A 25,653-nucleotide genomic window follows, 5' to 3' on the forward strand; every position below is an offset into this window, starting at 1 on the left:
ACTAAAAATGCTAAAACTTTCCCAAAAATTGATTTTATAATGTCTAAATATGTACCTGAATGCAAACTGAAGGAACAAAACCTGGGGGAAAAAAATGACTTTAGGACCCAGGGGAACAGTTTATTTGATCTATATAGAACTATAAGGGCATCTAGTTACAAGAGTCATAAAATATCATGTCATGGAATTATTTTGTATTTAAGTTGAAAGAATGTGCTTAAATTATATTATTAAATTAAATAACTGATAAAATCTAGTTATTTAGAGGTAAATAAAATAATAATAAAAAAAAAAGTCACAAAAACATTGTCAAATATTATCAAAAAGAAATGATATAAGCTTTCTGGACAAAAAAAAAAAAGGACTAAATTTAATTTTAGGGCTTCGGGTAATTTTGATCAATAGAACGATTCATTCAAGAATCGGACATCACTAGCAATTATATCCTCTTCTCCTCTTGATTGCCTGCCCAGCCGTGACATGAATGTACTGACGTACGTTTATTTATGGTAAACTAGATATATACTTCAGTGTCACTTCTGTTGAAACCTGGTTGAAACGTTTAAGTCATGTATTTAAATACATTTGTATTTTTTATTGTGTTAAGAAACATAGTCATGAAAGTGAACTTTTTAAGTACAATTAACTGGCTTTTTATTTCATAATTTTTATATTATCTGCAAGTACAGTTTTTTTTTTTTTAAATAACTGTATTAGAATAAAATAGAAAACCAAGTGGCATCTGCAAACAAATGATGCTAGAGTTATTCTCAGAATTATCTTTTAGATGTAAACTTATCAGAATGAACATAAAAGGCATAAGCACATTTTTGAAGCAAACTATTTCACAAAAAGTGCTTCTTACTCTGAAAAAATCAGAGTAAGAAGCACTTTTTGTGAAATAGTTTGCTTCAAAAATGTGCTTATGCCTTCTCTTTAATGTAATTTTTGTTTTCTAATGCAGTTCTTTAAAGGGATAGTTCACCCAAAAATGAAAATTCTGTCAGTAATTACTCACCCTCATGTTGTTCCAACCCCGTAAGACCTTCGTTCATCTTCGGAACACAAATTAAGATATTTTTGATTAAATCTGAGAGTTGTCTAACTCCTCCATAGGCTTCTAAGGGACCGAAACTTTTTGTGCGCAAAAACAAACAAAAATAACGACTTTATTCCACTTTTCATTTCCTTCTCTCTGGGCCTCGGGTCTTTGCACGTAGTGTTTAAGCGTAGCACGTCTGTGTTGCACGTCACCACGTATCACACATGATCAGCGTCGGCCAATAGTGAGCCTACGTGGTAACGTGCAACACAGACGCGCTACGCTTAAACACTACGTGCAAAGACCCGAGGCCCAGAGAGAAGGAAATGAAAAGTGGAATAAAGTCGTTATTTTTGTTTGTTTTTGCGCACAAAAAGTATTCTCGTCGCTTTATAAACTTAAGATTGAGCCACTGGAGTCACTTGGACTATATTAACGATGTCTTTAATACATTTTCTGGGCCAGCAAGTTTCATTCCCTTAGAAGCCTATGAAGGAGTGAGACAACTCTCAGATTTAATCAAAAATATCTTAATTTGTGTTCCGAAGATGAACGAAGGTCTTACGGGGTTGGAACAACATGAGGGTGAGTATTTACTGACAGAATTTTCATTTTTGGGTGAACTAACCCTTTAAGTTATTTAAGTGTTCGCATACTTTTGGGGGGGTCTCTAAACATGTTAAATTATGAAGTCTGTTCAGTCGAGACAGGCATGTTACAGTATGTAGCCATGTGATACAGATTAAGCGGAACATTCTTTAACCAATCTATATTTATGTACAAGTGCTATGATATGTGCTTTTCAGACACCTAAAGCATTTAAAGTATTTACTTACCCAACCTGATTAGTGACATAAATTGCAAAAAACTTCTTAAGTAGCAAGGATGAGCCAGCTTTTAAACCATACTATTCGAATTATGTTACTGCTGTTTTGACTACTTGTGCAAGAGATGGAGTTGGAATTGGGAAATAGATTTATAATGAATTATTTTCATAAGTCTGTGTTTGTGCACATGTAGGCTTTGCATGTATAGTACTCACCCATTCCCTTCTGTGGTAGAAGAGATCGGTATTCAGTCAAATAGTGCACATATGGCTTCTCCGGGCTGATTTCATAGTATCTGATATTTCCATCACCCTAAAGATTGAAGGAGGATTGTGTTATCCATTAATAACCTTTATCATCAATACAGCACTAAAACGCTAGTTGCCAATCTGGTAGTCCAGGTTATATGCACTCACTTTTCCAGCTATGTAAAGCATGTGTGTGTCAGAGTCATAAAAAGGGAAGAGGACACCGGAGGAGCCGTCCAAGTCCTCTGAATAAGACGGCTGAGAGAGGTCCTCCTGCAGAACACATGCATGTACATGTAAGTTTAGGACTCAACACATCTAATCTAAACAGTACTAGTTTCTTTAAACCAAATCCCTGAATCAAAAATACCCATATAAAGTTATTACAAATACAAATAATAGAACTGTATCTGCATTAGATCCATATTTAACTCATCCCATAGGAAAGTAGACAGAAAAGCATTGTAGTGATTGTGATAGCATGATTGTGACACTAGGGGGAAATCTAAAGTGAGTCATGGACTATTGAGGATGGACCTGTCAAACTGGAGCTAGTATATAGATGATAGGTCCATTCCAACCAGAGTCAGATTTAACCCATTAAAAACAACACCTGAAGTGAGAAAAAATGTCCCAGATATTTAAAATGCGAATTTCCCCTTAGTGAATTCCTCTGTTTTTGGAATGAAAAGTTAATCTCAAATACTCTAGTGCCACTAACAGTTAAAAAAGGCCTAAATAGATCAAACATGACAGTAAAACTTTGTACATCATTACAAAGAAAATATTTTTTCAAATAAATGCTGTTCTTTTGACCTGTTTTATTCATCGAAGAACCCTGAAAAAACTATTTTAAATTGTAATAATATTTTATTGTATTTTTACTGTATTTTTGAACAAATAAATGCAGCCTTGGGGAGCATAAGAGACTTTCTTAATGCTCAGTTTATTGCACCCATGGGTTTCAGCTAAATCTTCTGCCATTTAGAATTTTGTTGAAAATTTACTTTTTCAAACTTGTCTTGCATCTATTTTTGTGAATATAGATTGTTTATTAAATATTTCAGTTTATCTCTATCAGTGTACTATTGGGTGTCACATTTGTTATTTTGTTTTAGAACGTAATTAAAAAAACAAATAATTAGTTGTGCTATGATTTATAGGACTTAATAGTTATCAGTTATCAATAAATCATTTGATTGTAATTTCAGATGTTTTTTTGGTAATAAAAAACACTGCCTATGGCAAAACAATTCTGTTCAACTGCATTAGCATTGGTTTGCTTGGCCCATTAATTGCTGCTGGATATATATTTTTAGCTGTTACCTAAAATTTGATATATTTCATTATATTCCATTCTAGGCCTTGTTTGTGTGTAGTTAATAGGAAACTCTTTTAATGAAAATAAACTAAAACAAAAATAGCACTAAAGACTGAACATGAACAGTGATTACATGAACTACTGTGACAGTAAACAGCAGAAAGTATATATTTTTATAATCAAATGCAATTTAGAAGAGCATTTTTGTGTAATGATATCTTGTGCATTATTTTAAGCTACTTTTGCATTTGATTTTATAGGTAACATTGTAGCCATAATTGCTCTGATCGATGATTTATTTCAATTAACAAATGAAAATCCATAAAAAGAAGACATGCTGTGTGTTTTTATACAAATATGAAAATGGGAATAATTAAGGAGTCTATTTTTAGCAGGCCTTACCTGATCCCAAAGTGCAATCTGACGATGGTTCCAGCGTGAATTGCCCGTAGAGAGAAGCATTTTCAGGTTTCCAAGAAATAGCACTTTACTGGCTCTGTGTAACTTGCAGTTAGTCTCCTAAAATCACACATTACACATGACATTTCAAAATGACACATGACACTTTAACACATTTCAATCATCACAAAATTCAATCAACCATGTCCTGTAAAATGAAATGAAGCGTGAATTGAGTCTTGTGTTCGTCCGAGTCACTTGAGGAGACATGACAGTGTGAATGTAAGACTCTGGGCTGATGCTGACCTCTGGGTAACAGATCAACCAGGCTGCTTTGGTTTTTTAAAGGTGCTAGTTTTGGATGTGTGGTGTCAGAGGGGCAGACAAGGGGAAGTGCATTTCTGTGCAAGTCCACATACTGTATGCTGTCTTGCCACACACACCTGTAAAAGGGTGCCAGTACGCGGGTCAATCACTCGGATCTTCTTATCCTTGCATGAGGTGGCGAGTCTGCTGCCATCTGTGTTGAAGGACATGGACAAAACCACATCTGAATGCACACTGATGGACCGCACAGGGTTCTTGATCACCTGTTCAGGAACGTCCAGCCTCCACATCAAAACCTACACATCAACACACAAATAAACACTTAAAGTAAATTAAGTTGCACCTACTGACATTTAATACACTACCATTCAAAAGTCAGTAAGATTTTTTTGAAATTGTATTCATCAAGGATGCATTTAATTGATCAAAAGTGACAGAAAATACTTTTACATTGTTAGATGTAAAATATTTCTACTTCAAATAAATGCTGTTCTTTTGAACTTTCTATTCATCAAAGAATCCTTTAAAACATGCATCATGGTTTCCACAAAAATTTTAAGCAGCACAACTCTTTTCAACATTGATAATAATAAGAAATTGGTTTTTTGAGCACCAAATCAGCATATTAGAAGGATTTCTGAATGATCATGTGACACTGAAGACTGGAGTAATGATTCTGAAATTTAGCTTATCGATCACAGGAGTATATTATATTTTAAAATATATTAAAATAGCTGGTTTAAAGATATTTGAAACTGTAATAAGTTTTCACAATATAAATGAATGCAGTCTCTGTGAACATAAGAAACTTCTTTTCAAAAACATTACAAACTATACCGACTTTTGAAACGTTTGTTAGTGTACCATAACTGTAACAACATGACACATTTCAATTGTATTTTTAAAAAATTGTAAATAATCCTCCACACACAATTTTTTATTTAGATCTCATCCATTAAGATCTGATAAAGACTGGGGGAGAACATATCAGTCAGTGGGAACCAATTTTAAACACACAACACACTCTCTACAGTTAAGAATCCAACAGTTATTTAAAGGAAACTTTGCATGGAATGTGAGGTATTGTGTGAGAGCCTATGCATTGTGAAGATTGTTGCTCTACACCCACCTTCACTGCCTCGGGACAGCACAAAAACAACCCAAACAGAAAAAAAATGAGGACAGGGCAGAAGACCTTGAAAAATAAGATCTTAAAAAGAGTGATGGTTAAAGCCACTTTTGTTCATGGGGGTTGGGGTGGAGGGGTAATTCGCAAATGCACAGTGTCAATGTAATTGTACTTAGACAGGAAATCACAATCAGAAACACTGTATCAGACTGGCAATGAGCATTCAATAAATGTAATGAGGAATAAAAACAATACAGACACAAAGACTTCAAAGGCAGCTTCAGGTTTTTAGAAGCTCAAAATGGAATCAATTAACATTTTCAATATTTGTATACACCAGGGTTTGGCAACCTTTTTGGTTATTCTGATTTCTATTTCATTTTACTTTTAACAGGGGGCTGTAAAAGGGGCATCAATATCTGACTGTGAAAGATGTGATGCGTACATTACATATTATGAGGCACATTCATATGCTAATACAGTTATGTTGAATTTAATTGCTGAGTTTAGGCTTTTTATGCCGAAAAATTGGGGCCATTTTTTCCCCCCAAAGTTATTAGAAAGTTTGGATTTGACTACAATGTTTTAACTGTAATTACATGTTTATAAAATAAGCCACAAGCACAACTGGGAGATTGAATTGAATTGAACTAAATCAGATCACAGAACTGCTTTTTTTGTTTAAATAAGAGTCACTGCTGCTATACTATATATCATCATTTTTGGAACGCTGCTTGTCCAACTAATAGCTGTATAATTATTTATTTAGGCGATCCCTAAGCCTCTCTTCCAATGTTATCAAGGTCACTGCAGACTTTTGGGTCTCTTTCAGGTTATAAATTATATATACCAAAACCTCAGCTGCTGGCTTACTATTATAACACTTAGTTTAATTCATACTATACTATAAGACCCTGATATTCCAAATATTGCAACTTTTACCCCAAAATATAATGTTATATCCTGTTTTTGTTTGGTTTATGTTTTAGTTATGTATTTATGCTTTATCATCTGCTCTGTTGGAGAGTTGCACTTATGGAAAGATATTTTAAATGACCTTTTTCTTTTCCTTCCTTTTTAAAACATAAGTAAATAACTACACTAGTTTATCCACAAAAATAATTAAAATATTTTATTTATTTCATTCACACATTTAAAGAATACAATTATTTTGGAACTGGCCTTGGAACTGGAAGGGAAGTGTTTAAAGTCCCTGTAAAGGCAATTCTAAAAAAAAATTCTAAACACATTATAAATGTTAGAAATGTATTGCTAAATCATATTACAAAGACTGTGAACTGTGAAGTACTGATTCTGAATTGTGGAGTTAGACCGTTAAACAGTTTTTCACCATTGCTGTGTTCCGGATTTTTTGGGCGGGGCTAAAACGGGGGCTCAATGACGCACTGGAGCCCCTGAGCTCCTGGACACGCCCCTACTTGATGACGCACTGGAGCCCCTGAGCTCCTGGACACACCCCTACTTGATGACGCACTGGAGCCCATTCACATCAGTTTGCAACTCAATCGCGAGTTACTGTCAGTAGTACTATTAGTTACTACATCCTACAGTTTGCTAGCTAGCTATGCCTTCGTCACGGAAATGCGTATTACCTGGATGCGATCACGTACAAAACAGATCGGTGTCCTTATTTAAATTTCCGAAAAACTATCATATCAACAAGAGGTGGATTAATTTTGTGAAGAGCCACCTTGATGGAGAGCTGAGGATCACCGCTAAAACCCGCCGCCTCTGTAGTGATCATTTTACACAGGATAGTTTTATAAACTTTCGTCGGAGACAACTGGGATTCATTCACTGATAATCCGCTGTTACTGGTGAATGTGGCCGAACCGACTATCTCCCGCCTCGGCCTTCAATCTCCCGTCTCGCCGACAACTGGTGCCATCGTCAGCAGTGCGTGCCCACCAATGAGTGTAAGTTGCCTTGTGTGCTTATGTTATAATTATAGTAGGTAGTCCAGGCTCGAACATGTATGGATTTGTAAAACAAATTAAGCTGCTAGGAGCATCCATTCCGGCTGTAGCGGTGACAGTTGAGTGTGGCGAGGCGACGGCAGCGAGCTTTCCCGCGAGTGGGCGTGGTTTCAGCGCAGCCAGCGGACACGCCCCCAGCGTTTGAGAGCAGAGACTACTGCTCATTTTTTCAAGATTTTGATCGCTTATTTTATGTACTTGCCGGCTTTTTTTATCATTCAAATTTGGCTGGGTGGCTAATAACACATTTTTCTGTGGTGTGACAAACTCAGAACACATACTTAATTTTGACTTTACAGGGACTTTAAGATTAAAAGATTGGGAAACTGCTTGCAAGCAACAAATGTGGAAACACGTGTGATGATGTGTGCTAAGAGCTTCCTATCACTGTGAATATTTTAAATGTCTTCCTGAGAGGAAAATTCACTGAAATCTCGTCTCTCTTCATTCCATGACAAACTGTATGTATAGTTTAATTACCTGGTAGTCATAGCCGGTACTGAAAATGATGTTGTTGGCAGTTGGATGCCACTCGATCAGACCGACTCGTCGTGAATGACCCTGCAGCTCCTTCCAAGGCACTGTGATGTTCTTCAGAACACCATGTTCAGGAATATCCCAAATCTTTACCTGATCAACAAACATGTGCACACATGATGAGCTGTAAAAATGTGAACACGAGATCTGTTTTCGTGAGTAAACCATGAACATGCACCAGTCTGAATCTGAGGTGATTCACACTTACTGTGGCGTCCTCTGAACAAGATGCTATGCAGAAGTCATCAAAGGGATTCCACTTGATATCAAGTACATTGCCTCTATGACCAGAAACCTTTGGATGATGAGGGTCAACCTTGCCAGTCTGAGAAGGCACAAAGATACACCGTTATTTATGCATCTACACATAAATACACAACCATTGTTTTTGGGATGTTTTGCATGGACCTGTTATGTAATAATAATAATAATAATAATTTGTTACATTTATATAGCGCTTTTCTGGGTACTCAAAGAGCTTTACATGGAAGGGGGAATCTCCTCAACCACCACCAATGTGCAGCATCCACCTGGATGATGCGACAGCAGCCATACTGCGCCAGAACGCCCACCACACACCAGCTTATTGGTGGAGAGGAGACAGAGAGATGAAGCCAATCATTTTATATGGGGATGATTAGGAGGCCATGATGGACAGAGGCCAATGGGCAAATTTGGCCAGGATGCCGGGGTTACACCCCTACTCTTTTTCGAAGGACATCCTGGGATTTTTAATGACCACAGAGAGTCAAGACCTCGGTTTAACGTCTCATCCGAAGGACGGATGTACACTACTGTTCAAAAGTTTGGGGTCCGTTAAACATTTTGTTAAAAGAAATTAATACTTTTAATCAGCAAGGCGACATTAAATTGATCCAAAAATGATAATGTTAATTGTAAAGACAATGTTAATGTTGTATTTCATATATAAGCTGTTCTTTTGATCTTTTAATTTGTCAAAGAATCCTGAATAATCTATCACTATTTCCACAATTATACTAGGTGTAACATGTATGTTCAGTTTTGGTTTCGATTCACTGTGTTCTGTTCCTGTTTTGCCTGTCTGAGTTCCTAGTTAATTTCCTTGAATGCTAATTAGTCCCGTTTCTGTTCAGTTTGATTACCCTTGTGTATTTATGCCCTGTGTTTCCTTCATTTCCTTGTCTGGTATCGTCTAAGAAGTTAAACGTGGTTGTGTTCATTATACTCCAATGATGTCCTGAGTTTTAGTTTGTGGATTAAATAAAGACTGTTTTTGTTTGCACTTCATTACAGCCACTACGTGACACTAAGCAGTACTTTCATTTGCATTTCAAACATTCATAATAATGAGAAATGTTTCTTGACCACCAACTACTCAACATATTAAAATTATTTCTGAAGGATCATGTGACACTGAAGACTGGAGTAGTAATGCTGAAAATTCAACTTTACCATCACAGGAATAAATTACACTTTAAAATATATTAAAATAGAAAATGGCTTTAAATTGTAATAATATTTCACAATATTACTATTTTTAACCAAATAAATGCAGCCTTGGTGAGCAGGAGAGACTTCTCTCTGACCCCAAACTTATATAGTGTATCTTGAATACAACAAATGTATTTGGTCTTGTTTAGCTTGTTTTAAGGATACATCTCACTAAATTTGTGTTAAAACAACTGAAGTGAGTACTTATATTCAATTATACATTCAACATTCTCCAAAAACAAGTCTATATATGCAATGTTGCTTTTCAATTCCATTTTTATGGATATTTAGATAATTTACCTGAAAACAAGATACCGATACTTGAATAGGATTTGTTTCCAGCGTAGTACAACAAAGCTGTTACCAAGAATCACAGCATAGAAATGTGTTCCAAAAGATACAAGTCTCAACAAAGAGAAAATCCTTCAGTAGTCAAAAAACAAGTACGTAATGCAAATGACTCAGCTAACGAGTGACGAAACTTGACTTTATCACTATTCATATCTAAACTGATTCATCTGGGCACAGACGCTAAAATGTTGAAATGTTCAAACCTGCATTAACTTGAAATGTGCGATCATACCATTTTAAATGAATACTACTTTTTAGTCAACCTATGGTGTTGGGGGGGGGGGGGGGGGGGGGGGTTGGAGGGGGACAGACAATACAGAAAGATGCCTCCAGGCTTTCATGTAACCTGTGCCATTCCTGAGACATGAGATAATTCCTGACTAAACATGAGACAGTCAACAGACCAATAAAATAACAGAAGTCTAAAGTGTGTCAGAACAGGTAAGCGTGTGTGTGTGTGTGTGTGTAAAGAGAGACAGAATGTAAAATATCAGAAGCAAATAAATATGTAAAAAAGGTCTTTGGCTGCCTTGAAGAAAGAGTGAAGACACCAACTTCTGTAACTCGCCAGGTTCTCCTTAAAAGAATGTTACACTAGTTTAAAGTGTATTAAGTGTGCTAGTCACAGATATGAGCATCTTTCACTCACATGATGGATGGACAGCACCAGGAATGATCCGCCCCCCGCACATTCGGTGATGACTGCGATAAAGCGAGGGTTGGCGGCACAGAGGTGGTTGTCGTGAACACTCCGGGTGATGGGGACGCCATCATAGCAATTCTCTTTTGTGGCCGGCTTCCCAAACACGTGGCGATACTTGGAACTACGGTACTGAGGACGCCATGTCATCTAGAGTGAAACAGAAGAATTTGTGAAATAACCGGGATAAAAATTTGACATTACTGCCAATGTCACAAGGTTTGGAAAAGACATAAACAGGGAGAGAAAAAAAAAACAATTATAATTTTTAACCTTAAAAACATCTAGAAGAGGCTCCCATGAAGGCTGAAAGTTCAGAAAGGTCAAATTTCTAAGTTTAAAGGGAAAGTTTACCCAAAAATGAAAATGCTGTCATCATTTACTCACCCTCATGTTGTTCCAAACCTGTATGATTTCCTTTCTTCTGCTGAACACAAAAGAAGATATTTTAAAGAAGGTTGGTAATTAAACAGTTGCTGGTCTCCATTGACATCCATAGTATTTTTTTTACTATGGATGTCAATGGAGTCCATCAGTCGTTTGGTTACCGACTTTCTTCAAAATATCTTCTTTCGTGTTCAGCAGGAGAAAGAAAGTCATACAGGTTTGGAACAACATGAGGGTGAGTAAATGAGGACAGCATTTTCATTTTTGGGTGAACTATCCCTTTAATATTGAATGAAAATTAGAACCATAAATGCATAACTGAGGAGTAAGAACAGCTCATGAAATACTATGATATGAGTCACTAACAGAACACAAACATAAAAGTTAGCAGGGCTGAAACAACTGAAGATTGATAGCTGAAATAATACCCATTTCGATTAGTTATTTCAATAACTGGCATCACTGTACATAAGGGGGAAAAATCCACTTTCTTGGGAAAACAGAGCATTTGAGAAAAATGATAGAGGCTAAAGGGCAACAGAAAAAAGTTTATGAGCCAAGTTGTCCAAAACATTGAAGAACTTTGACTAAAAAATAATGTATGTCAGTTTTCAGTGGTTAAGATCCTGTGTCAGGCGCTTTGATGCTGTTTAATGTGCTTGGGAGCATTTCTCATCAGTTCATAATATATATTTTACTGCAATATTCTAATACAATTTAAAGGTAAATCGGGAATAGGCTGGTTAGCATCACCCAATTAGACCCTGCTGATAGATGCTGCACTTCACCATTATGATGGCAAAAAGTTAATTTATTTTAATTTGTTATTTTGGCAAGTAACATTTCTTATTATTTTGTCCTATTTTGGTGGAAACCGTGGTACTTCCCCCCCCCCCCCCCCCATGATTCTTTGATGAACAAAAACAACAGAGTTTATTTGAAACAAAAATGTTACTGACCCCAAACTTTTGTACGGTAGTGTAAGTATAATTTAAATATATATATATATATATATATATATATATATATATATATATATATATTTAATTAATCAAAGAATACAGAACATTCAAAAAATATATACATATCTGTCCCTGTTTGATGATTTTATTTTCTAGAAAATTTTGATAATACTCTCAGCTACCCATAAAGATTTCCATGTGGGCCTAGTTATCATCCACCTCGGCAGGAAACAATGAAGAAAAACCCCACTAGACAAGTTCTTCCGACAGAAACAATTTCACAAACAAAACAACCCAGATGACTGTGTAGATTAATTCATTTTGAAAACAATATGACAGGTTTTGCTGATGAAGGATACAGTTCTCCCATACTAGATAGAAAAGCAAGATAAAACTGCACTCTATTCAGAATAAAATCTGCTGTTTCAAGAACTGGATTTACATATCTGATTTGTGTGATGGCTGACTATTGTGAGTCTGCCTGACTAGAACTGCAACTACAAGTAACTAAAAATGTACAGGTGATTTCACAATTAACTATTGTACGCCAAAACAAGCGCACATATTTTCACACACACCTGAGATTAACATATGAAGCTTCCCTTTAAATGCAATACGTCCTGGAGAAAAGGTTTATCTGAGCAATACAGGCCAAGGGGGAAAAATAGTTGCATCATAAGTATTGGTTTATTAGAGACAGCCCCAAAAATGAATCCACTGAATTGTACTCTCAATATAAACACAACCATACAAAAATATATTGAAATCAAGTTGAGAACATAAAGTATTGCAACACTGTTAAATATATGAGCAAATCCTTCTGTGGCAGCAGGAATTGTATATGTTTGAGCTGTTCAGCTTTCAAAGGCTGGTGTAATGATTAACTGAATGATGGATTAGCCATGTGGGTGTGGTGGTAGCTAACAGATATAAAAAGCATGGCTATACATTTAAAGCACAATTAATAAAATAACTAAAACATTAAGGGTAGATGTCATCTAGACAGAAGGAACATGGCATTTAAGTATTCTTTCTAAAAAATATTCTTTCCTTTTCTTTCGTGTGTAGCTAATTGACACATTTAGTGAGAAAAAGAGACTTTGGGTGTCTTTTAGTCAATTATATCGGTAACACTTTACAATAAGGTTAATTTGTTAACATTAGTTAATGTATAAACTAACATGAGCTAACCATGAGCAATACATTTGTTACTGTACTTGTTAACCTTTGTTAACGTTAGTTAATAAAAATAAAGTTGTTCATTGTTTGTTCATGTTATAATATAGTTCACAGTGCATTAACTAATGTTAACAAATACAACTCTTGATTTTAATAATGTATTAATAAATGTTGAAATTAAGCACAGTTCATTATTAATTCATATTAACTAATAAATAATGTTAACTAATGTGTTATCATTAGTGTTACAACCAAAAATGAGTTAAAATACAAATAAATAACGGTAGTGACTATATCAATATCATAAATCCATATATATATTATACATTATAATATCCTTCATCTCTCCAAACCCCTCTGGACTGAAATGTACTAATATGAGTCAGTGAAGGCAAAATCATATTTTAAGTGTTTCAAAATTCCTTTCATTTTCAACTACTCACCCTGTCTGTGCTGAGCACACGAAGACCTGAGCGAAAAGAGAGATGAAGGTGCAGAAATAAAGGTGGAGAAAATGATCCCTGTTTGCCACTTCCAGCGGAGGAGTTATAATTCCATGTCAGATCTCTTGTAAAGCATCGCAGAAAAAGAGAAGACGACAAAGAAGGAAGAAAATCAACATAAACACAGTCAAACTTCTGCCCTGCAGCCTGAGTAAACATGGACAGAATGCCAGCAGCACGTCCAGTGTTTGTGAGCAAAGCAGGTAAGAGATCATGTGCGATCATACACTCCCTAAATGGGTGGCGCCTCACAGCAGAAAGCACAGGGGATGGGGAGGTGTGAAGGAAAGACGGGACACATTCCTCACACTGATTTCCTGTACATTAATCACTAGGGCGATAAAGCAAAATTAATTACGTCTCAGTACTTTTATAATTAATAAAAAAAATATTGACAATTATGTATTTTCTTTTTGAATTCAGATTTATTCATTTATTTGAATTGACATGCACCAATATAACAAAATGTACTAATACACAGCTAAATGTATCACATTTCCAATGAAACATTTACATAACATGAAAAATGGACATCTGAGTGATGATGCATAAATGTATACACATTAAGAGTTATGAATTGAAATGAGGGAAAAAAGGGAAACAGAAAGTGATTCAGGAAAATGAATCAAACATTTTGTTGACAGTTTAAATCAGAAAAGCTTCTTTGTCTTAACACTCTCTTATGCTTGTCAGTAGTGAGGCAGCTAGAAGGATTAAAATATTCATATAATCATTGCAATATTCACAATTTTGCTCAATTTGGTGAGATTTTAATCAAATATTTATTCCATGGATCTGTAGTGTGATCCCTTTTTTTTTCTACATTTACCTTTCTATTTTTGCTCAAGGACCTATAAATAGTTTCTCTATTCTTTGGTATGTGCATGCTTTTGTTTATTTATTTATTTATTTCCAGCAGAATAGGCTATTATGAGTATTTGACATATCACCCATTCTTTGTGGTATTTAAGTCTGAATCTGTCTGCTGTGTGACACATTTCAACTGAGCAGAAACAAAATCAAAAGCTGCCATGATTGTACAACAAGGATTGCCCATTTCATTATCACGCGTTATATGAGTACAGCAGAGGCACGGCAGACATATGTTTATGCTTTGTAAATAACAAGCAAGGTAAAACAAATACACAGAGAATGAGGACTGGAGTTGTAAAAGTGGTAGAGTTACTGGATGCAACTCAATATGAGGAGTGTAAACACAGGCGTGGGGACAGAGTCCAGTCCACAGGTCAGGTTTAGTCTGAAAGAGCAGACGGAAGTTTGAGCAGTATCACTTCTATCAAATGAGTTCAAGTTTCACCTGAAAGGTAAGTTAGCACAGTGATGGAGGTGGAACTGAACACCTATAAGGCACAGGTCCTGTGCCACAGGATGATAGAAATCGTTGAAAAACCTGCTAACTGCGTCGTTTTGCTGACTTGCTGCAGGCGAATGTCGATCACACAAAAAAAGAAGTGTTCACAACTACCATTAGCGATGAGTTCAGGCTCTGTTATACAAGCAATTATAGAGCAGCTTGACATGCATCTTCAAGAGCTGACTAATGTCCAGAGATTACAGACATTATGCTGATGACCAGCTACAGCACAGGAAAAGCTCGACGGGTGCAGATCTTTCAGTGCCGAAAAGGTATTTGATCTTGAATGGGGAGATCTGCATTTTGACAATACGACACCTGGTTTCAGTTTCTGGGCCATTAAGACCTCACTAAATCCTAACTGTGTGGATAAGGCACTGACTTTATTATTGTCTGGGAGTATCCAGGTCTATTGACTGTTGTTATGTTAATGATCCTTAAAATGTTTATAAAGACTGTTTTGATATGATACATGTCTGCTATGGGCTTTTCAAGAGGGTCCTGTCTTTACTCTTCACTCTTGCAAAGGAGGTATTTAAGTGAGGTTTGATCTGGAATAAGGACACGAGAGTGTGTCCTGAATAAATCAACAGCTTTATTGCACCAACACAAGATCAGTATTTGTTAGTTATTAACAGTGTTTGATAACTGAAACCCTAAAATCCAAAAATGAGCTGCATTAAAAAAACGTTTAATTTCTTTTTCTCAGCAGTACAAATGTAATAATACAAGGTTATGATTATTAAATACAATGTAGATGAAATATGATTTAATGTAAGATTTATGAAGACTTTTTTTTTACTAGCAATCGTGAATTCTTATGAATGTATTAAGATTAAGATGCCCAACCCAGGCTCATTGGAAAAAGAAAACATTTATGAAAACATAAAATTGCAGTTGCTGAAGCAACGATGTCATTTACGGCTCTCTGTTTTGCAAGTGAAACGCTGTTCCAGGTGAGCTACCATGCAAGATTATGTGATGCAAATGTCAAATCTATTCGAATAAAAAAATCATACACTATGGTATTGTTGTTTTGAGGTCACGGTATTGTGCAAGGAACCGTGCAAAATTAAGTCTTCATTAATTGATAATCTGCCTGTTATCATAATTTGTTTGAAAAGGAATTAAAGGTTTTGGCGTTTTACAACTACTAGTGATCCTTTCAGCTGGAAACTGCAGCGAATTGTATGTTTAGGTACGTTTTTTAAGTTTTGGAAAAATGTAGGTAGACTTTGACATTGGATTTTTTCCAATGAGCCTATATGGTTGCAACCAAAATTGCCTTTGAGCTAAGTATTAAGTTAAGATAAAGAAAACAACAAAATTGAGACAAACAAAACTAAATTTCCAGGTAAGAACAAATTTGTATATGTTTTGCATATGTCCACCCCATACACTCTGTCTCCATACGGTTTGCTTAGCAAATACTCAATCTCTATTTAGCACTAGTAGGATGTGATCTACCTTTGGATTTGTTAAATCATTGGTTGATTTGGTGAAATCATTAAGGTGAGCAGCAGTTTGTCAATCAATGTGTAAAGGAAAAATGAAAAGCTGAAGGACATGGCTCATTTTTACCAGCTCTTTTTTTCCATAAAAGTGGGAATGTTCAATTTGAATTTCAAAGCTTAGATTTGAATTTCCCTCTTAACAGAAAAAAAAACTAGCCAGTGAGGCTCACCAAGCTGGTTTTGATAGAGAAATCTATGGATAAAAACATCTCCAGCCCCCAGAGAAACAAAACAGTCTAGGGTGATTTATTCGGCTTACACTTCACGAGTTCACACTTACATATAATTTGAAGGGGTAAGTTTAATGCGTATTTGGCGTGCTGTCCGGAGGGAGGGCTCCGAGCTCGGAGTTCGGCCCGAACCCAGAGTACTCCCCCCGTATGTAAGTGCTTAGGACTAGAAGCGTGGAGAAGGGGTGGTGGAGGGATGCTGCAAAAACTGTCAATGGAATGAGGTGAGACTGCTGAGTATATATACACCTCTTACCATTGATTGCTGAGTGCTCTCCACCTGTGTTAATTATCTGAACGTGCTCCTCCCGAACCTTGTTAATAAAACATCATTTCACGAGTTCACACTTACATATAATTTGAAGGGGTAAGTTTAATGCGTATTTGGCGTGCTGTCCGGAGGGAGGGCTCCGAGCTCGGAGTTCGGCCCGAACACAGAGTACTCCCCCCAAAGGCTAAAGAGCAGAGGACAGCCGCCGGACTAAAGACCCCCCAAATGAGTGCCGAGTTTGGCGGGCTGGCATCTCAAGAAGGGGCCTGGATGCTTGACCGGGGAGGCCCGTAATGGTGGCTCACTGCCTGGACTGACGGCCCCGGTTGGTCTGCGAATGGGGAGCGGTTGTAGTTTACAGTGACCGATCGGGAGGATTTGCGCTTTTCCGCTAAGCCCAAATGCTCGCTAGCTAGACAGAGAGGAAACAGAAAGGAGGAAAAATTAGAGCTTGCCCAAGAGATTCTCTCACACTGCATCGCTGGATGAAAGAGAAAACGTAATTGCTCTACCGGGAAGGTTCTCACTCCGTCCGCTGTGAGACCAATGCTCGCTTGACAGAAAGAGGAAACAGGAAAATTAGTGCTTGCCCAGGAGATTTTCTTACACTGCATCCGCTGTGAGACCAAATGCTCGCTGGATGAAAGAGAAAGCGTAAGTGCTCTACTGGGAAAGTTCTCACTCCGTCCGCTGTGAGACCAATGCTCGCTGGACGGAAAGAGGAGACCGGAAAATGAGTGCTTGCCCAGGAGATTTTCTCACACTGCATCGCTTGATGAAAGAGAAAACGTAAGTGCTCTACTGGGAAAGTTCTCACTCCGTCCGCTGTGAGACCAATGCTCGCTGGACGGAAAGGAAACAGGAAAAGGAAACAGGAAAATGAGTGCTTGCCCAGGAGATTTTCTCACACTGCATCGCTGGATGAAAGAGAAAACATAAGTGCTCTACTGGGAAAGTTCTCACTCCGTCCACTGTGAGACCAATGCTCGCTGGACGGAAAGAGGAAACAGGAAAATGAGTGCTTGCCCAGGAGATTCTCTCACTGCATCGCTGGATGAAAGAGAAAACGTTAGTGCTCTACTGGGAAAGTTCTCACTCCATCCGCTGTGAGACCAATGCTCGCTGGACGGAAAGGAAACAGGAAAAGGAAACAGGAAAATGAGTGCTTGCCCAGGAGATTCTCACATTGCATCGCTGGATGAAAGAGAAAACATAAGTGCTCTACTGGGAAAGAGCTCACTCCGTCCACTGGGAGACCAATGCTCGCTGGACGGAAAGAGGAAACAGGAAAATGAGTGCTTGCCCGGGAGATTCTCACACTGCATCCGCTGTGAGACCAAATGCTCGCTGGATGAAGGAGAAAACGTAAGTGCTCTACCGGGAAAGTTCTCACTCCGTCCACTGAGAGACCAATGCTCGCTGGACAGAAAGAGGAGAGAGGAAAGAAGAGAAAGAAGGGATAGAGTGCTCTTTAATAGAGAAGTACTACAGAAGAGACATCACTGCTGCGGCAGTAGAAAAAATTAGCTGGAGAAACAGAGCTCCTGTGGGAGCAAAGGAGACATCACTGCTGTGGCAGTGGAGAAGATTAGCCAGAGTAAAAGAGCTCCAGTAGGAGCAGAGGACACGCCACTGCTGTGGCAGTGGAGAAGATTAGCCAGAGTAAAAGAGCTCCAGTAGGAGCAGAGGACACGTCACTGCTGTGGCAGTGGAGAAGATTAGCCAGAGTAAAAGAGCTCCAGTGGGAGCAGAGGAGACATCACTGCTGTGGCAGTGGAGAAGATTAGCCAGAGTAAAAGAGCTCCAGTGGGAGCAGAGGAGACATCACTGCTGTGACAGTGGAGACATTAGCCAGAGTAAAAGAGCTCCAGTGGGAGCAGAGGAGACATCACTGCTGTGGCAGTGGAGAAGATTAGCTAGAGTAAAAGAGCTCCAGTGGGAGCAGAGGAGACATCACTGCTGTGGCAGTGGAGAAGATTAGCTAGAGTAAAAGAGCTCCAGTGGGAGCAGAGGACACGTCACTGCTGTGGCAGTGGAGAAGATTAGCCAGAGTAAAAGAGCTCCAGTAGGAGCAGAGGACACGTCACTGCTGTGGCAGTGGAGAAGATTAGCCAGAGTAAAAGAGCTCCAGTGGGAGCAGAGGAGACATCACTGCTGTGGCAGTGGAGAAGATTAGCCAGAGTAAAAGAGCTCCAGTGGGAGCAGAGGAGACATCACTGCTGTGACAGTGGAGACATTAGCCAGAGTAAAAGAGCTCCAGTAGGAGCAGAGGACACGTCACTGCTGTGGCAGTGGAGAAGATTAGCCAGAGTAAAAGAGCTCCAGTGGGAGCAAAGGAGACATCACTGCTGTGGCAGTGGAGACATTAGCCAGAGTAAAAGAGCTCCAGTAGGAGCAGAGGACACGTCACTGCTGTGGCAGTGGAGAAGATTAGCCAGAGTAAAAGAGCTCCAGTAGGAGCAGAGGAGACATCACTGCTGTGGCAGTGGAGAAGATTAGCCAGAGTAAAAGAGCTCCAGTGGGAGCAGAGGAGACATCACTGCTGTGGCAGTGGAGAAGATTAGCCAGAGTAAAAGAGCTCCAGTAGGAGCAGAGGAGACATCACTGCTGTGGCAGTGGAGAAGATTAGCCAGAGTAAAAGAGCTCCAGTGGGAGCAGAGGAGACATCACTGCTGTGACAGTGGAGACATTAGCCAGAGTAAAAGAGCTCCAGTAGGAGCAGAGGACACGTCACTGCTGTGGCAGTGGAGAAGATTAGCCAGAGTAAAAGAGCTCCAGTAGGAGCAGAGGAGACATCACTGCTGTGACAGTGGAGACATTAGCCAGAGTAAAAGAGCTCCAGTGGGAGCATAGGAGACATTACTGTTGCAATATTAGAGAAAACTTTGCCAGAGAAATTGAGCTCCTCCAGGACCGGAGGAGACATCACTGCTGCAGCAGTGGATAAACTTACCTGGAGAAACTGAGCTCCTGCGGTGTGTGGCTGAACAAAGGTAGGAGGAGAGTGGGGCTTAGCGAGCCGATGCTTGTCTTCTTGTGCTTTAGATCAAAGACGCGAGAAAAAAGGAGGCGAGATGAAATCCTTGCAGGATTATGCACATTGAAGTTTAAGTGACCGAGCAAAGATAACAGTTTGCGTTTAGAACAATTTTGATTGTCTGAAGTTTATTTAGTTAAGTACAAAAGAGACGGTTTATGGTAAAAGACGAAGCTTGCATAAATGTATGCATCTTGTATTTATTTAACTGTGTTTCAATTAAGGATTACTAAACACTTGTCATGAAACACATGCTTGTATAGCTTTTTATTTATTTATTTTTTTATTTATTTTTTTATTTATTTTTTTATTTATTTTTTTTTTTTTTTTTAAATAATAATATATTTACGAGATTTTGCAGATAAATTGCAGGACAGTGTTAACGATAGGTTCTTAATGATTCTGTGATCAATCTGCACGTAACGTGTGACCTACTGATTATGTATGACAGTAAATCATTTGTACAGAAACAATTTAAAACGTGCATTCCCCCGATCAAAAATTTGTATACAGATGGCATGACTGGCTCGTGACTCAAACTACTGAAGCAAGCCAAGCTCAACCAAAACAGACACGAGAAAGGCCGAGCTGAGCACTCACTGAGTTGACCCGGCAAACGTTGAGTATGGACTGGCCGGTACTGAATCCGCGGCGCGGGCCTGCTGTGCGGCCTGACGAAAGAGGAAGACCCTTCCCCTCGCGTGAAGAGGGCGGCATTGCCTTACTAACCATTTCTCAATGGCGGGAATTATTGCATGGACCGGTGCAGAGAAATACGCGGAAGGAGATCGCGGATGTTTCGCCCGCGGTTATGATCCCGTTTGTCAAGCCTGACGCCCGCGATATTGGTCAGAGGATTGCGGCAGAGGTTCTTCAAAGACGAGAGGTTATTCATCGGACGGGAATCGCTCGATTCGGACCTGTTAGGACGATACTGTCGGACTACATGCTGCAAAAACTGTCAATGGAATGAGGTGAGACTGCTGAGTATATATACACCTCTTACCATTGATTGCTGAGTGCTCTCCACCTGTGTTAATTATCTGAACGTGCTCCTCCCGAACCTTGTTAATAAAACATCATAACGTGAATTGCAGTTGCTTGTTAAATCAAAAATATGCATCAAATGCAAGTCTTGAGGCTTACAAACTAAATCTCACTCTATAATGACACTTGCAGTAAGGGTGGATAGTGAATGTGCCACATGGCTCTACTCTGTTAGCAGACTGATTCAAACAAACTAAGAGCATAATGTAAAGGAACTGTCCCTTTCAAATAACTTTACAGTTTGCCTGTACCTGGCAATTTTTGTTACAACTGCTGATTCTTAAAGGGATAGTTCACCCCAAAATGAAAATTCTGTCAGTAATTACTCACCCTCATGTTGTTCCAACCCCGTAAGACCTTCGTTCATCTTCGGAACACAAATTAAGATATTTTTGATTAAATCTGAGAGTTGTCTAACTCCTCCATAGGCTTCTAAGGGAATGAAACTTGCTGGCCCAGAAAATGTATTAAAGACATCGTTAATATAGTCCAAGTGACTCCAGTGGCTCAATCTTAAGTTTATCAAGCGACGAGAATACTTTTTGTGCGCAAAAACAAACAAAAATAACGACTTTATTTCACTTTTCATTTCCTTCTCTCTGGGCCTCGGGTCTTTGCACGTAGTGTTTAAGCGTAGCGCGTCTGTGTTGCACGTTACCACGTAGGCTCACTATTGGCCGACGCTGGTCATGTGTGATACGTGGTGACGTACAACACAGACGTGCTACGCTTAAACACTACGTGAAAAGACCCGAGGCCCAGAGAGAAGGAAATGAAAAGTGGAATAAAGTCGTTATTTTTGTTTGTTTTTGCGCACAAAAAGTATTCTCGTCGCTTTATAAACTTAAGATCGAGCCACTGGAGTCACTTGGACTATATTAACGATGTCTTTAATACATTTTCTGGGCCAGCAAGTTTCGGTCCCTTAGAAGCCTATGGAGGAGTTAGACAACTCTCAGATTTAATCAAAAATATCTTAATTTGTGTTCCGAAGATGAATGAATGTCTTACGGGGTTGGAACAACATGAGGGTGAGTAATTACTGACAGAATTTTCATTTTTGGGTGAACTATCCCTTTAAACCCAAGTCAAACATAACTACAACAAAGTGAACAAAATTGTAATTTCTCCCCCAAACAAATGATTAAAGTAGGATATGGCTGAACTGCAGAAGTCTGAACTCTTTTATTAGGGTGTATTATATTATTATTAGGGCTGTACCAGAATATTCGAGTATTCGAATATTCGTTCGGTGGGTTGGTATTCGATTTTCAAATTTGACATTCGAATATTCGTTTAAACATTTTTTTTTTTTTTCACACCTGGCATCCCCCTAGAAACGGTTCCCATTCGCGCTTGAATGGGGCTGTCATGCGTTTTCTCAGATCGGATAGCTCTCTCTGATTTATCAATATGAACAATGAACACATAAATGTGTTTTTGCAAAACGGATATGAATCCGAACTTCAAGTCCCGCGCTATAGGCAGATGTAATGGAGTGCACGTCACTAGCAACAGATAAGCTGCATTTTACTGATCGTCAGCTAAAATTTCTAAATCAAAGACCGCAATAAGAGAGCGGCAACAGCCCTGGTAAGATCATTTCGGTTCTTTACTTTTAATGAAGTTGATTGTGTGTGCGATAGTTTGCACGTTGGCTTGATGAATAGATGCTGATCTGCGGTGACGCGTGCTGTAAGCGTCGTCATATCTGGCTATAACATGATATAGCCTAAAACACGCTCTCACACGGTTATTTTTTTAGCATTTTTGGGCGAAATACAATACTCTTATTTTAGAGCGCAGAACAGCGGAGTTTGTATGGGCAGAAGTGCATGCCTCAGCTTGTAGGCTATAAGCTGCGTTGCTTTGACATTGTGGAAATAGAATAGAAACAATATATTAGCCTACCCTTTACTGTGTCAGTAATTACTGTGCTGCTGATTTCTGATTTGAGTGTTATTTGTTACTCAGAAAAATATTAGGCTGTGTTTTGTATCACTAGTACAGTGTCCGTTCTCGGAGCCCTGCGCGTGAGGCGCGCGCGCGCTTCCCGCTCGCGCTGTTCTGTATTAAAAGTTTATTAATTCTGAACGTGTCACGTCTCGCGTGTCTATATTGCACCAAATGTGACACTGCACTCGTGAAGTCGATTGGATGAACGGTTCTAAATGCAAGATAAATAATCTAAATGCAAACAGACAGACGCATAGAGATTCCTGCCTTTATTAGAGGGAAGAATATGTTCAGCCCCCTCCCTCCGAAGCTTCGAATATTCGATGTTAATTCCTATCGAAGCTTCGAAGCTCAAAAATGGTATTCGGACCAGCCCTAATTATTATGGTACGATATATTAAACAATAGACCGTGGACACTACATAATGGATCCACATAAGATTTGTTAATATTAATCATCATGATCCATTCATGACCTGTTCACCTGCCTAAATTAGGGAAACTAGGCTATAGCCTAATATTGCAAACAATACAGCCATCTGCTCATCAAACACTATGACACTTAGAAGAGCTCATGAAACCTGAAACTGAATCAATATGTTTATCGACTAATACAAAGAAGGGAAGTGCTGCACACACACACACTGTATATTGACTTGAGCATTACAGAGGGATGTGAAGTCAGGAAGATTCCATGCCATTCAATAACCCACTTAAGAAGAGAGGATCTTCGGAAACTGTCCTTTATGGCTTTCAAAGTGGGTACAGTAACTGCAGTGTGATATTAATAATAAAAGAAACAGGGCAGAGTTTTGCTGCACATATTATCCAGCATGCATTTTCATTTTATCAGCATCATTTACTTTAATCGTACATAAAATGTTAGGCTAACGGTTTTGAATCTAGTCCTAACTACAGCCTAAAGGTGATGATACACAGGGCAACTTTTTGAGCAATGTTGCTGGGCAATCTTGCCGACCGATTGTTGCTTGGGCACTTTCCCATTGAAAATGGGCAATGCATTTCTATCTGGATAATTAAGTTCGGTCGTGGGCCCTGTGTCTCATCTGGTTGCCTTTTGACGGCAACATTGCCCAGCAACATTGCTCAAAAAGTTGCCCTGTGTATCATCACCTTAAGAGTTGTTTCATATTGAGCAACATTGCTTATTTGTTAAGGGTTTGTAAGCTCCTAGCATGCACTGCAGGATGATTTAAGTATTGAATTATTGTTTTGCTGTATGCTGACTTGATTTATGTTGCTGTTTTTTCTTTATGGTGTTTGTTGACTGTCATTGAGGTTTGTGTGTTAATGGTTGAGGACCATGTGTCTACAATTTACTACTGCACATTATATCCTCTTCAGAGGCCAAGATCACTTAATTCAACTGTGTAAAGAAAAATAAAGATGACTTATTTAGCTTATTAACACGTTGTTCAACAAGAATTGTGTACTGATCACAATTCAAATTGTACAGAGAAAGTAGTATTACTGTATTTCAATTGTTCAGAGTGTTCAATTACCGATGCACATATGTGTTGCCTTGTTTCTTTTCTCAACAATTCGACAACTGTGTGATGAACAGCCATTCTAAAAAAAATAAATCAATAGATGGGTGTGCATTTCCATCAGAAAGCTTCTAATTTTACCAAAAGCAAGGAAAAAAAGAATGATAGTCCCTGAGGATTCCCTGTCAGGTCAAGACAGAGCTAATGTGGTATATCAGCAGAGTTCACCGTTTTCACAAACTCATGTTTTTGTAGTTCAAACGAAGATGATAACCGTATCGATTTTAACAACGTACACTTTGAAACCCATTTTCAAAAGTTTGCGTTTTCAGGCCCTTATGTAAATGAAACATCAAAATGCATAAAACGTTTTCCTTTTTAGTTGAATAGGCTAGTTATTGTGTAAATGCCCCCTTAGATGTCTTCTAAACAAAATCACAGAAATGAATTGGTTTTATTCAAAACCTTGCTCTCACCAAATATTCGTATTTGGTGTGTGTTAAAAGTAAAATGACCTGTCTTAAAGTCGGCATGCAATCTTGATTTAAATCTAAATGCATGTTTATCGATCTTATTGTGAATGATTCATCTATGTATATGTTTCACATTTTTTGACCTTGTTATTTTTTATCAAAATATATCAAGACTGGATGGAAAAAAACATCAACATTATAATTTCTCTCTGGTGATGTATGCTGGACTTCAGCAATCATTTAGTCCGCTCATTTAGTCCCAAACCCTACTTTATTTTTTGTTTTTTGATAATCCATTATACTCAGATGTATACATCACAATATGAAAGAAAAGATCAGTTTCGCTGTTTCAACATTTGTGTTTAGTTCATCAATGAGTTCTGCAGGGATGACATATTTCTGTGATTTATTTAAAGCTTTTACTTGTCTAGAAAAATACATTTGCTAACATGAAGCTAGATGGGTCTACGGAAGTTATCTGGGACATTAATCAGGTAAACTCATCTACTCACTAGTCCAATTTCACAGCCTCACATGTGTATATAATGGTGCTCTTGCAAACTATTCTAACTTCAACTTTCAGGGGAAATGTTTTTTTAAATAAAGCCTAAAAGAGTGGTGTAGTTCGTTCATAGCCATTTAGATTTCACTTCTGCCAATTGTATAGACTTCAGATTTTAATAGCGTTCAGTTATGAAGATTATCATGATGAAAAATAACTGCAAAAATCCAAAAGGCAGTGGAAAAATCCTACTGGGTTTTTGTCAAGGGAACCAGACCAGGGTGATTCTAACTTCAGGTTTGCCTACAAAAATACATCATCAATGCAGCACCCATTCCATGTGAGAGAGAGTCAGTTC

General features: G+C 38.3%; 1 protein-coding gene across 2 annotated transcripts in view; it reads right to left on the reverse strand.

The window, feature by feature from the left end:
- Positions 1-25,653, reverse strand: part of coro2aa (coronin 2Aa) — a 29,827-nt gene that overhangs the window by 2,495 nt on the left and 1,679 nt on the right. Inside the window, exons 1-8 of one of the 2 annotated variants that reach the window (XM_079863625.1) lie at positions 13,323-13,613; positions 10,301-10,501; positions 8,036-8,152; positions 7,771-7,920; positions 4,281-4,460; positions 3,841-3,957; positions 2,286-2,390; positions 2,085-2,181 (exon numbers count right to left, since the gene is read on the reverse strand). In XM_079863625.1, coding sequence (XP_079719751.1) covers positions 2,085-2,181; positions 2,286-2,390; positions 3,841-3,957; positions 4,281-4,460; positions 7,771-7,920; positions 8,036-8,152; positions 10,301-10,501; positions 13,323-13,607 — 1,252 coding nt within the window. In that variant the 5' untranslated portion in view covers positions 13,608-13,613. Of the gene's footprint in view, positions 1-2,084; positions 2,182-2,285; positions 2,391-3,840; positions 3,958-4,280; positions 4,461-7,770; positions 7,921-8,035; positions 8,153-10,300; positions 10,502-13,322; positions 13,614-25,653 lie in introns of those variants that run through there. The other variant, XM_079863626.1, reaches the window with a different exon arrangement.

The sequence above is a fragment of the Squalius cephalus genome, assembly GCF_949319135.1.
Source record: "Squalius cephalus genome assembly, chromosome: 2".
In the NCBI taxonomy this organism is placed as follows: Eukaryota; Metazoa; Chordata; class Actinopteri; order Cypriniformes; family Leuciscidae; genus Squalius; species Squalius cephalus.